The 13,824-nt window shown below is 37.6% G+C and overlaps 1 protein-coding gene across 2 annotated transcripts in view; it reads right to left on the bottom strand.

The window, feature by feature from the left end:
* Positions 1 to 1,592: 1,592 nt before the first annotated feature.
* The window catches only part of RAB3GAP1 (RAB3 GTPase activating protein catalytic subunit 1), a 126,026-nt gene continuing 113,794 nt past the window's right edge, over positions 1,593 to 13,824 (bottom strand). For both annotated transcript variants that reach the window (XM_060105909.1, XM_060105910.1), the window contains 5 exons: positions 8,883 to 8,979; positions 8,685 to 8,788; positions 8,437 to 8,552; positions 6,843 to 6,945; positions 1,593 to 3,356 (listed from right to left, as the gene is read on the bottom strand). In XM_060105909.1, the coding sequence (XP_059961892.1) occupies positions 3,120 to 3,356; positions 6,843 to 6,945; positions 8,437 to 8,552; positions 8,685 to 8,788; positions 8,883 to 8,979 (657 nt within the window). In that variant the 3' untranslated portion in view covers positions 1,593 to 3,119. The remainder of the gene's footprint in view (positions 3,357 to 6,842; positions 6,946 to 8,436; positions 8,553 to 8,684; positions 8,789 to 8,882; positions 8,980 to 13,824) is intronic.

Here is a 13,824-nt window from a genome sequence, read left to right as displayed (position 1 = left end):
TGTTACAAAGCACAAAGGAGGGGGAAAAAACCACTGATGATATAATTGCTACTTTCCAATTTAGTACCAGATCTAGGATGTGTAAATACTTCTTAGCCTCTCCAATCCATTTAGTGTGGTCTAAAACCCACCACGTCACTCCCTTGCTTCAAACTCTTGACTCATCAGTGCCTCAAAGACACAGCCCAAACTTCTTGCTGTGGTTTACCCAGAACTTCCTCATCTCACTTCAGTGACCTCACCATCTTCACATCTTGCCTCTTTCTACTCTGGGTACCTCACCCAGCCAAACTGAAATGCTGGCTATTCTCCGAAGATACATTTTCCTTTGCTCCTGAGTTTTTTGCACATTCTGTGTTCTCTACCCATAACAATCTTCCTACGCCCTCCTGTATCAGTTCATTTTTGCAGTGTAACACACCACCCCAACTCTCTCTCCCTTCTGCAGGCTTCTTTGCATGTCTCACAGTTCCCAGGAGGAAGAGAAGGCAAGCCTCAACGTGCAAATACTTTTCAAGTCTCTGCCTGTGTCACGCTTGCTAACACCCCATAGACCAAAGACAGACACGGCTAAGTCCAGATTCAAGGGCTGGAAAAATAAACTCCACTTCATGGGAGCAGCGGCACAATCACAATTAGGGCAAGCGTACAGGGACAGGGAAGTAACTGTGGTTCTTCTTTGCAATTTTCCATACTTCCCACCTCAGCTCCTACTTACCTCCTGCTCTCAATCTAGAAATCAACTCCACTAGAAAGATTTCCCTGATCCCTAAAGCCTGACTGAAAAACCTCTCCCATAACCCCTCATATTCACTATTTTTTAAAAAACAAATTTATTTATTTACTTTTGGCTGTGTTGGGTCTTCATTGCTGCGTGCAGGCTCTCTCTTGCTGTGGCGAGCGGGAGCTACTTTGTTGTGGTGTGCGGGCTTCTCACTGCAGTGGCTTCTCTTTGCTGCAGAGCATGGGCTCTAGGCACGCGGGCTCAGTAGTTGTGGCATGCAGGCTCTAGAGCGCAGGCTCAGTAGCTGTGGTGCACAGGCTTAGCTGCTCCGCGGCATGTGGGATCTTCCTGGACCAGGGCTCCAACCCATTTCCCCTGTGTTGGCAGGCGGCTTCTTAACCACTGCGCCACCAGGGAAGTCCTATATTCATTATTACTGCATGTATTAGTCTCCACTACCAACAAATGAATGAATGAATGAATTACTAAATAAACACTGGACCTCCAGTTCATACCGTCAAGTTGACTGCACTCTCCATTTTATAGCAATGTTACCTCAGTCTTCCCTACCTGATGGGAAGGTCACTGAAAGGAGGGAGTATATTCAGTTTCTGTTTAACCTTCATTGCCTAGTACAGTACCTGATACGAAGTAGGTACTTAAAAATATCTTAAAATCAGCAAACACATAACTATAATAAAAGTAAAGTCGGATAATGTCATTAAAAAAGGCACAAAGTGTTCTTGAGATCCCTGCAAGAATCAGCAGGCTGCAAATATTTAGGAAAATCTGAGACAGCATAAAACTAACTGAAATAAGAACAAAATGCCCACTGGAGGGGAGAAAAGAAGAGAAAATTAGCCAGAGAAAGCAACACCTTCCCTTTTATTAGATTCACAACACCTTTTTAAAGTCCAACCTCTCTTTGAAAAATGTTTTTTGTTATTAACTTCCTCATTAGAAAGCAGACAAATGCTGTCCTTGAAAGGTATGTTTCTCCTTGGTACTGCGCTCAGTCCTCAGGCCGCACTGTGTGGTTTACCAGCAACAGTCAAATCCAGCATCCCAAAGAGCGCTGTGAAGGCCAGGAGGTAATCAGCTAGAGCCTCCTATACTTCATACATACATACATACATACATACATATATATATATATATATGCATATATATACATATATGTACACACACATTTACATTTTTTAACGAAAATAATATAACATAGGGTTTACAGAGCTCTATTAATTCTTTAAAGTTACATAGGCAAGGTCTATGCTTCAGTACAATCATTTACTTTGGATTAAAGTGGGAATTTTAGGTCTAAAAATAGATTTAAGATTACTGAACAGAGGCCACATAGCAACACAGACTTGATAAATCTTGATCATCAAATAACTAGAAATATGTTGTTGTTATCCTTATGCTGGGTGCTACACATCCCCCATCGATTATTTCATTTTAACTATAATACAAAAGCAAAACAGTTCACTGAAGTAATCTCTATTCATTACATTAGCACATATGCCAAATTATACTACCTTCATGATAATCTCTACGTTCAGAGGCTATATTTTTAGCATGTGCTCATCTCTGCTTCATTAAATACTGCAAGCAACCACAAAAAAAGGAATGCACATTGTACAGCAAGAGAGAGAACAACGATCTGCAGGGTGCTATCTTCCAGGGCAACCAAAGACTAAACAAGTCAGAGAAACAAACCTTACGAGAGATATAAAACTAATTTGCAGTGACATTTAATATATATTTTTTTATCGGAAGGAATACATTTAAGTCACAGTTACATGGAAAAACACAGACTATGTGAAATTCCAGGCTTTCTCCTAGAATATTCAAAATGCTCATCAAAAGTCAATTAGTACAGTAAAGATGGCCACCAGGTGATTGAATAGACAGAATGTCATTTAGTATTTTAAAAATAGATTCTGGGAGTAGAAGCTACCACCAAAATATCCAGAAATCTGAGTTAACTGGAACTCTACTTTGCATACTTGATACTAATAAATATAATAAGTGTTTACAGAGACTATGAATGCAGGGCAATAGCCTAAGGGATAGTCACAGAAAAGAAGAAATGAACACAATCCTGCTGGAGGGAGTACACAAAACTCCTGCTGTTGTTTTGGGCCCCCCCAATCCCCTAAACAACAAGGGCCGTCTCTTCGGGGAAGAAATCTTTCAATAGCTGAAGCCCACTCCTCTGTCCCCACAAGACCCTAGAGAGCCCAGTGGAAAGTCTCTCAGATGCTGGTATGATTCTTGATCACCAAACTGGACAGGTCCTCTTCATGGCCTCTCAGGTTCTGACTGGCACAACCTCCTTCCCACAGAAGGGGTTAGCACTGTCTGTGAAGCCACAAATGAGGGAACTCTAGAAGGATTAGAAGAAGGAGGTATCTGATGAAAAGGCACCTGCAAGTCTGAAATCCTCTTTGGTGAGGACACTGTACATGCGCTGAGGCAGAGCCCGGGAGTAGGGAGCGGGGCGGGGCACGGTCGTGCGCAAGATGAGCTCCCGGCCCGCAGCAGGTGGGAAGTCTGCCGCCAGGTTCTGCCTCCTCTCTTCTGGGGGGACCATCCTCTTCAGATCCTCCTCCGGCGGAGCCATGGCTGCAGCCTTGAAGAGAATCACATGCTAGTTCAAGAGCAGGCCGAACACTAAACTCAGATCATTTTGAAGGACAGATGAATAAGCATGATAAATACATAAAAATGTTCTACGTTACTCAGTAATGCAGTCAGTTATGTTATGATTGCTCAAAAATCACAACACAGAAAATGCAAGAAGCTTGAAACACTGCATGAGCAGCCAGAGATTACAAATAAACTGGTGACACAGACAGAAGATAACGACTGCCAGGCAATCGGCTTTGGAAAGTGAGGGCCATATTCAGACATCTGATGAAGAGGGACAATGGAGTTGTGCTGGTTTCTATACATTTCTTCTAGCAATGACCCAAGTCCAAGTCTGATGTCCTCAGTCCAGTAAGGAACTGCTGCTCTCCAGAGTCTGGAAAGATGATTTTTGTATCGATTCTTTCAATTCTGTTTAAGGTTCATTTGTCAAATTAAAACTGAGGACACTGGTTTTGTTTGCTGGGTGGGTGACTAATGTAATGCGGAAGTGACAGAGGTCCATGAAATGTAGCAGTGGCCACAAAAGAGAAGTTCTCAATATTAAAGGCATCTACTTTTTCATTAAAATTGAATAAAATACATATTCAACTAGAGCTTTCATTTTAACTCTGATCACTATGTTTCTTTCACAATACCATCAACTTGGAAAAAAATAATTGTTTTGGCAATGGAAATATGAAATCATGTTATGCTAAACACCAGCAAGAAAGGTATGCCAAACCCAGACTGTTAAAGAGGTGGTTGGTTAGTCTTAATGACCTTATGAAGTTAGAGGGATGGGAAGGAACAAGGAACTATGAGGGACAAAGGCTATTTTGTTACCTCATCAGAAGATTCAGTCAGCTTGAGAAAGGGTGAGAAAAGAACAGTGATGAAAGGGAAACAAGCAAGATGGTTTAAAAAGAGCTAGACAAGAGATTTCAAGATTATTTCAGAGACAGCATGCACTACGTTAAGGAACATGATCCTATCAAAAGAATATCAAGACAACAACACACCACATACAACACACCTAGCCGTCCAACTGAGCAGACAAACCTCACTACTCATGCATCTGATGGCTCAAGAGGCAACGTACAGAGTGTCACTTAATGGGGAAATGATTCAGCAAAAATCTAGTTCTTTTCCCAAAGATTAAGATACTAAAAAAAGTACTCATGTCTTGAAAAATAGATAACCCAATGAATTTAAGACTAGATGTCTGACTTATTCAATTTAGAAAGACTAAGGCAAAATCCAATCAGTGGTCTGTTTGGTGAATTCCATTTAAATATGGATATATCACTGACACATAAAATCATGATGAAAGTTTATTAAAATGTATGATTTTAAGGAAAAGTTCTAAATATGTAAAATTACTGTAGGCTATAAAATATTTTCAGTGAAATTTTATAACCTTAAAAAAGTTAAAATCTTGATTTAATAGAATTGATATAAAGTATCAATTATGAAAAATTATGTGAATAAATTTGAATGGTTTCTATTAATTAGCCAGATATTTAAGAGGTGAGTTTAAAAATGTACCAACCAGGTGCTTGTTATATGGATTACAGTCTGCCAGTTCCCTAAAAACATTCACTTCAAGGTTTGAAAGTTTAAAATATTTTAAAATTATATAATGTGGGATGAATGTACAATTTCAGTATCCATTAAAGGGGATTAGCTATACAATGAGCCCAGTGAAAAGATGATACACTCTTTTTTTTTTTTTTGGAATTTAATATGCATTTATTATGACCTTGTTGGAAAAACATAGTAAAATAAGTTTTAATAAATCTGTGTTTTCCAGGGAAAGAACGATGATACACTCTTATACTTACTAATGTAGAAGGATAATTACATTAAGTGGAAAATAAGAACAAAGTAAACTATGTAATATAATCCTATTTTGTAAAATTTACATATATTTATATATATATTTGTATATACTAGATGTTAAATGTTGACAGTGATCACCAGTGGGTAGTGAGATTAATGTGATTCATTTTTCAGTGTCATTAATTTTTCATTATAATTCTCTGTATTATCCAAATTTTTACAGTAAGACTTTACTTACAGTCTCAGGGGAAAAGCTTATTTCCACATTGGGAAAATAATTTTGCTTTTACGTATTTAGAACAATGAGAGTGTTCTACTCTCAGCATTAAAAATATTTTATAAATACTTCAGATTTTAAATCCTCTTAACACACAGGTTTTTAAAAATGAGGAAAGAATTTTTGCAGTATAAGGAAAATTCATATTGGTGTTAACAAGGAAATGTGCTTATAAGCACTGGCTAGTAAACTGGCAAATATATCATAGGATGTGAAAACAGACTTGGTTTCATGCCAGAGAGAAAAACAAAATAAATCAAAGTAAGCATCTACTGTTTTCTAGAACTTTAATTTATAAAGAAATACTTGGTTTTTAACTTGAAATCCTTAAATTTAGGGGGCCACCTCATAAATAATCTCAGGTTTTAGTTCTTGCTAAAATTCCTATCAGTATATTTGGCTATGATTTTGAATATATTCAAATTCAATATATTCAAGTTCAAATTCATATATTCGATGCACTCCAGACCGACTCAAAGGAGATTATGAAGTTTCTATTCCATGTGTAAACCCATGAAAATTCTTTTCTCATTTGACTGTGAGAATCATACCTTCAAAACTGGGCCATTCTAGTGTCATCAAAGTGCTACATAAGGGGCAGCCTGTATTTAGTACACTTCAAAATACTTTTATCAGAATCTTTAATATTAATGAGTCCTAATGTGAGAATCACCTACAGAATACCAGCTCCTCTTAACCAGTAAACAAGATAAGTACAGAGAGAATCAACCCAAAGTATAACTAATACCATCCTCATAAAAATCCAAATCTGAACAGTTTTAGAATGTCAGAGGTACTATACGATTTTTAAAACTTTTATCAGTAGAGGTAATGACACAGGAAAGTTTTCAAATTGAGCTTTCTTTCTGTGCTGAAGACTGTTTTCCATAGTCCTAAAATTCTGAATCTTGCTCTTCCTTCTTAGGAACCCTCTGAAGTTAGATCTCTTCACCATTATAAGAATAGTTAGATTTACTAACTCCAAGCTAAGTTGTGAATCCATTGCAGTACATGGAGTTTAAAACTGGTAAAACTAAACTAATTTGAAACTAGTAAACATTTTTTCCACAGCACAGCACTGGCCATTGCTAAACAAGTCCCTATCAGATTCGTTAACAAGGAATTTCAGGCCATTTTAACTTCTGAAATTTAGGTACTAAAATAAACTTATCATTTTATTTAAACATGTAAGAAAGCAGATGGATTTCAAAGACTAAAAAGTTACTGTTGAGAGTCATTATTTCTTCAGTGTTCGAATCCAATCCTGTTATTAGCAGCCATAGAATCGGCCATGTGTGGGAATCAAAACAGTACCTTACTGAGCAGAGGCCTGGAGAGATCATGACACAGTCAATAAGGAATCTCACATACCCTCTGAGCATTCACAAACAGCTTGTGAATGATCTTGCCAGCGTGTCCTCTTCCTGCACCAACAACTAACACCTCAGGTTGCTCCAAAAGGCAACTCACAAACCTGGAAGAGAGAGGTAATGAAAGGATAGAAAACGAGCTGCTCAGTTCACACTGGGTCAATCCTCCCTGATTCATTTCGGGGACAAACCGTCAAAATGATACTGGTGAACCCTACACCAAGGCTGGAGTGGAAATTTTTTTAACAGGACAGATCGACATTTGGAATTAAAATCGACTCAAATGACAATCTTACTGCCTTTCAACTGTTTTTGTAAATTTTTTTAAAAGCCCATCTCTGTCAAAGTGTAAGAAAAAATATTCAGTCTATTTCTTTCAGACTATAGAAGATGCTACACTAAATAAAAGATTTTTTAAATGTTTTTAACAACAAAAACCATGTTTAATTTATACAGCAAAGCAATGGTCCTTATTTCTCATTTTTGTTCTTTTAAGGTGTATGAGTGCGTGTGTGTGTGTGTGCGTGCGCTTAAAATACATGTTTTGCTGGGCAAAGTCTCAATTGTAAGCTGTGCCATTATGTGCTGGAAACACTCTACTTCCAAGTATATCACAGACAACGTATGGTGGAGCTAAGAGAGTCGAAGGCACAGAGCCACCAACTCTGCACCACCTGCTCACTAACTCACTGCTATCTTAGAAACAATTCCTGTGATTAGAGCATATTCTTCTCATTTAAGAGGAAGGAAATTTCAAGAGCAAAGAAGGCTGGGCGAAAATTTCAACAAAAGATATAATATTCAAACAAGAGCTTGTTAAAAGCTATAGCAAATGCCTTGTCATATAATATTAATTATTTATCATCAATAATGCCATTTCTCATGGAAAGACTGATGAAAATTTTAGTTATAACAAATTCAAGCTGCTCAAGTAGCTAATTTGGAAACACTTTATAACCTATTGAAACAACATCGCCCTTTAAAGTACCTCAGGCAAAAATGGACAGGGACCCACACTGACAGGCTCCCTTCGAAATGGTCCAAATCTTGGAAGGAGGAAAAGGCTGACCCAATCATCTGCCTCATCATGGAGAGGCCATCTGGTCACTCTTTCAAAACACATTCACAAAGCACAGAGGATATGCACATTTGCTATCATAAATCTTGTTCAGAAGATTTAGTAACTCTTTAGTAAATGTTGTGTAAAAACTAGGAATATTCAGCAGAAATAGTTTCAGAACACCTCTGCCTGTACTTAAGGAACAGTGAGAGTGGAAAGCAAAGCTCTGGGGCCCTGCAAGTAACAAAGAGTAAACAGCCAGTTCCTCCAAGAGCAAACAAGGACACTCCTAGAAAGAGAGACCTGGAAGCCTTCGTTTTAAAAGTGGGAGGAATGGAAACACGTGGCAAATACTCAGAGATACAGGAGAGGTCAAATCCTATGATAAACAAATATTTCTCTGTCTCTAGCCAATGCTTGTTACAAAAAATAGAGGAACACTACAAAAGAATCTCAATATTTTACAAAAATTTTCTAAAGAGAGTGGTGGCTTTTCCTATTGCAGATAAAAATGAGTTAATCAGATAGCAATTACCTTTCAAGATCTTCCTTTTCCTCCTCTTGTTCACATTTCTCAGTTCCAAACTTGGCTTTCAGTGAGCGGGCTCTAGCAATTATAGCTTCTACATTAGTAATTTGATGGATGATTTCCTAACAGTGCGAAAAGGGAGAGGCATACATTGGAAGACAGCAAAAAAAAAAAAAAAAGCAAAGCCTTTTAAAAATGCATCTTTAAAATAATTATTGCCAACTGAAGAGAACACTTGGAAAGATCAGACTTACTTCCAATTTCTTGTCTTCTGGATTGGGGAAGTGCAAAACTTTACTGGAATGAGATATTATTTGCTTTATAATCTTCTTAACTGAAGAAATGTTTTCCAGACTTTCTATTTTTAAAAAGATCAAAGCCATCATTAGATAAGTTAGGCAAAATCTTTTATTTTGTAAATGAACTAATGACTAATCAAATAAGACATTTACCTTCCTCCTTTACCTTGAGTATGGCTGCATGAATTACACAAGGTAACAGGTGCCTAGCAAGGTCTGCAGGTTTCTGTACTGCCAGATAGTGCAGCACCTGAAGGAGACACGAAGTTAGATAAGTGATCAATGCAGTTGTCAAAGAATAAAGCAGCCATTTATTGGGTCGGCCAAAAGGTTCATTCACTTTTTTCCATGAGATGGCTCTAGCAGCAACTTAGTTTTCTTTAACTTCATTCGAAACAATTTTGTTAGATCGTATGTGACAGCTGTCGTATCAGTGTGCATTTAAAAAAAGACTTAGCAAAATTGGTGAATCTTTGTGTAGCCATTTTAATATTGAAGATGGAAGAAAAAAAGCAACATTTTTGGCATATTATGCTTTATTATTTCAAGAAAGGTAAAAATGCAACTGAAATGCAAAAAATAGATTTGTGCAGTGTATGGAGAAGGTGCTGTGACTGATCAAACACGTCAAAAGTGGTTTGAGAAGTTTCGTGTTGGAGATTTCTTGCTGGATGATGCTCCACGGTCGGGAAGACCAGTTGAAGTGGATAGGGATCAAATTGAGACATTGAGAACAATCAACGTTATACCACGCGGGAAACAGATGACATACTCAAAACATCCAAATCAAGCGTTGAAAATTTGCACCAGCTTGGTTATGTGATGTTTGGGTTCCACATAAGTTAAGCAAACAAAACCTTCTTGACCATATTTCTGCATGCGATTCTCTACTTAAATGTAATGAAAACGTTCCGGGTTTTGTTTGTTTGTTTATTTATGGCTGCATTGGTTCTTCGTTGCTGCGCGCAGGCTTTCTCTACTTACGGCAAACGGGAGCTACTCTCTGTTGCGGTGCATAGGCTCCTGTAGTTGTGGCACATGGGCTCAGTAGTTGTGGCTTGTGGGCTCAAGTGCAGGCTCAGTAGTCATGGCGCACGGGCTTAGTTGCTCCGTGGCATGTGGGATCTTCCCAGACCAGGGCTCAAACTCGTGTCCCCTGCACTGGCAGGCAGATTCTTAACCACTGCACCACCAGGGAAGTCCTAAACGTTCCATTTTTAAAACAGATTGTGATAGGCAATGAAACAATACAACAAGGTGGAATGGAAGAGATCATGGGGCAAGCAAAATGAACCACCACCAACCACAACAAAGGCTGGTCTTCATGCAAAGAAGGTGATGTTGTGTATATGGTGGGATTGGAAGGGAGTCCTCTATTATGAGCTCCTTCCAGAAAACCAAATGATTAATTCCAACAAATACTACTCCCAATCAGACCAACTGAAAGCAGCACTCAACGAAAAGCATCCAGAATTAGTCAACAGTAAATGCATAATCTTCCATGAGGATAATGCAAGACCACATGTTTCTTTGATGATGAGGCAAAAACAGTTACAGCTTGGCTGGGAAGTTCTGATTCATCGGTTGTATTCACCAGACATTGCACCTTTGGATTTCCATTTATTTTGGTCTTTACAAAATTCTCTTAATGGAAAAAATTTCAATTCCCTGGAAGACTGTAAAAGGCACCTGGAACAGTTCTTTGCTCAAAAAGATAAACCGAAGGCACTTTTTGGCCAACCCGATAAAAGAGTACCACTGAACTCACATCTGTAACAAGGGTAGAGATAAGCTCTCTTCTCTTCTCTTAGTACCTACCGCTGCTCATTCAGGTAAGTAGCTACTACTCCCAAAGGTAAGAATAATGTTACTGAAATCATCTAAGAACTTCAGTCCTTAATGATGGTGAATACTCTCATAATTTTTTTCCTACTTCCATATGTAATACATGCAGATTAGGAAAATACAAAGAAAATTAAAACCACCTGCAAATTATACCACCTAGAAATAATAATTGTTAGTGGTGGAGCATTTTCATTCCAGGATTTTTTAAGATTTTGAGTATATATATTAAGTGAACTAATATTAAGTATGTAAAATGCTGTTTTGTAACCTGCATTCTTCCTCAGTTAAGATTTCTAAACGTTGCTAGTGACCCTCCTCTAAATTTTTTGGTTTTATTATGTTTTCTAAAATGGAAATTGTTTTATTATTTTTCTGATTAAAAAAAACACAGAAAAGTATGTATAACACTTGGACCCTACCTTTAAGCTCTTTATTCAACAGCAGTAAAGACAAAAGAAATATAATCTCAAAATGTGAGCCTAGCTGATAAATGCTCACAGATCTCAAAAGCACATAAGTAAATACAAAGAAGTATAATGCAAAAGTTCTCTAGAAATCCTACTTCCTAAGGAACAACACAGTTTTGTGTTTTTCTTCTCAGACTTATTTCTATAAACACAAAGATACAGATGCATATGCAATTTCTTAACAAAAACTCATACACAATTTCATAACTTGCTTTGCTCATTTAATGATGTATGATTTAAAATTATTTGCCTTGGAGGGTTTTGCGTTTTGAAACGTTTTTAAAATTAAAAAACTTTTAAAATACACATACCAGAGTATTTTATAAATACAGAAAACACAAACACTCGTTTATACACCAACGAGCTTAAGAAACAGATCACCAGTACTTTCCAAGTCCCCCTTGTGCCCACCCTGATCAAGACTCCCTCCCTCACGCACTCCAACCCTCAATAAACTACTAATCATTGTTTCGGTTTTCTTCATAGCTGTCTCACATATGTACGTAGCCCTAAACAATGTGCTGCTTAGTTTTGTCTGGTTTTAATTCTTTGTATACATGTATTGCTTCTGGTTATGCTCCTCAGTGACTTGTTTTTCATTCAGCATTATTTCTGAGATGCATAGATGTTAATACTGATACATGCTCTAGTCTACTCATTTTCACTGCTGTATTAAAATGCCCCCCCATTTTTTGGCTATTAAAATAATGTTCCTATCACATTATTTCATATGTTTGTGGTGCACATGTAGAGGAATTTCTTCAGGCTATCTATCTAAAAATAGACAATGCCAAATTATTATTTTTCAAATACTGAAGTCATATTCCAAATTATTTTACCAAGTACTTGAACAGATTTACATTCTTATATAGAGTAATAATAAGAGTTCCCACTGTTGAACATCCTTGTTAACACTATTCCAAACGCTGTTTTCCTTAACTTACAGAAAAACAAATTTCCAAGAATACAAAATATTTGTACACTCTTTGCGTACATTGATTTGCTTTTACCTCATCTCTTTTATCACATGTATCTCTCCTCCTCTGTAAGTACATACAATATATACACACATACATTTTTTTCTGAATAATTTGAGATCAAGTTCCATATACGATGTCCCTTTAACTCCAAATATCTATATTTCCTAAAATTAAGAATGTAGTTAAACTAAATTAACACTGATCAAATACTTTTTTTTTTTGCGTTACACGGGCCTCTCACTGTTGTGGCCTCTCCTGTTGCGGAGCACAGGCTCCAGACATGCAGGCTCAGCGGCCATGGCTCACGGGCCCAGCCGCTCTGCGGCATGTGGGATCTTCCCGGACCGGGGCACGAACCCGTGTCCCCTGCATCGGCAGGTGGACTCTCAACCACTGCACCACCAGGGAAGCCCTGATCAAATAATTTTAATCTAAGCTATTATCCTTAATACAACTTTGTCAATTGACTGAATAATGTCTTTTATAACCTTTTCCCACCACCATACGGGATCCAGTTAAGGATCATGCGTTGGCTTTAGTAATCACACCTCTCTAATCTCAATGAATCTGGAAGTTTTCCAGTCTATCTTTTATAACACTGACATTTTGAGTATAGTCATCCTCCCTTTTTTGGTGAACTAAATTCCATACTTTATTCCTATTTCCTTAGTTTTAAGAAATTGAGATATAATTTACATACCATAAAATTCACCACTTTAAAATGTACATTTCAGTGGTTTTTAGCATATTTGCAAGGTTATGCAACTATCACCACTATCTAAGTCCAGAACATTTTCATTACCCCAAGAGGAAACCCAGTGGCCAAAAGCAGTCACTACCCTCAATCCCCCAGCAACTACTAAACTAACTTTCCTTCACCATGGACTGGCCTATTCTGGATAATCCATGTAAGTGGAACCATGTAATATGTGGCCTTCTGTTTCTGGCTTCTTTCACTCAGCATAATGCTTTCAAGGTTCATCCGTGTTACAACATATATCAGAACTCCATTTTTATGGCTGAGTTATATTCCACTGTATGGATATACAACATTTTGCTTATCTATTCATCAGTTGATAGACATTTGGATTAGTTTCACTTTGGGGCTATTATGAATAATGAGGCTCTCAATATTTGTGTACAAAGTTTCCTTAGTTTTTATCTAATGTCCCTTTCCTATTCCAGGATCCTATCCAGGATATCACATTATATTTAGTAGTAATGTTTCTAGGCTCCCCTTGGATGTGACAGTTTCTCAGACTTTCTTGTTTTTACTGGCCTTAGACAGTTTTGAGGAATTTTAGTCTGGTATTTTGTAAAAAGTCCCTCAATTATGACTTATTTGCTGTTTTTCTGATAATTAAACTGCGGTTATATGTTTTGGGGAGGAAGACCAAAGAGGTAGAGTGCCACTTTCATCATATCATATCAAGATGTGACTTATCCCTGTTGCCACCCTTGCTCACCTGGCTAAGGTGGTGTTTGTCAGGTTTCTGCACTGTACAGCTACTCATTTCCCCTACGCTGCACACTGTACCGTGCACAGCCCACACTTATGGAGTGCAGAGGTATGCTCCACTTCCTTGATGGCAGAGTAGATTTAGAGTTCTTATGCATGGGAGATTTGTCTCTCCTCTCCAATTTATTCCATAATTTATTTATATCACTATAGACTCAAGGATATTTATATTTTGATTATAATCCAATACTATTTTATTTATTATTGCTCAAATTGTTCCAGTGTTGGCCACTGGGTAATCTTTCAGTTGGTTCCTGTGTTCCTTTAATCTTCTCCCACAGTTG

Source organism: Mesoplodon densirostris, chromosome 8, assembly GCF_025265405.1.
Source record: "Mesoplodon densirostris isolate mMesDen1 chromosome 8, mMesDen1 primary haplotype, whole genome shotgun sequence".
Classification (NCBI taxonomy): Eukaryota; Metazoa; Chordata; class Mammalia; order Artiodactyla; family Ziphiidae; genus Mesoplodon; species Mesoplodon densirostris.
Note: the sequence above shows the minus strand (reverse complement) of the source record. Positions and strands in the feature narration are given on the sequence as shown.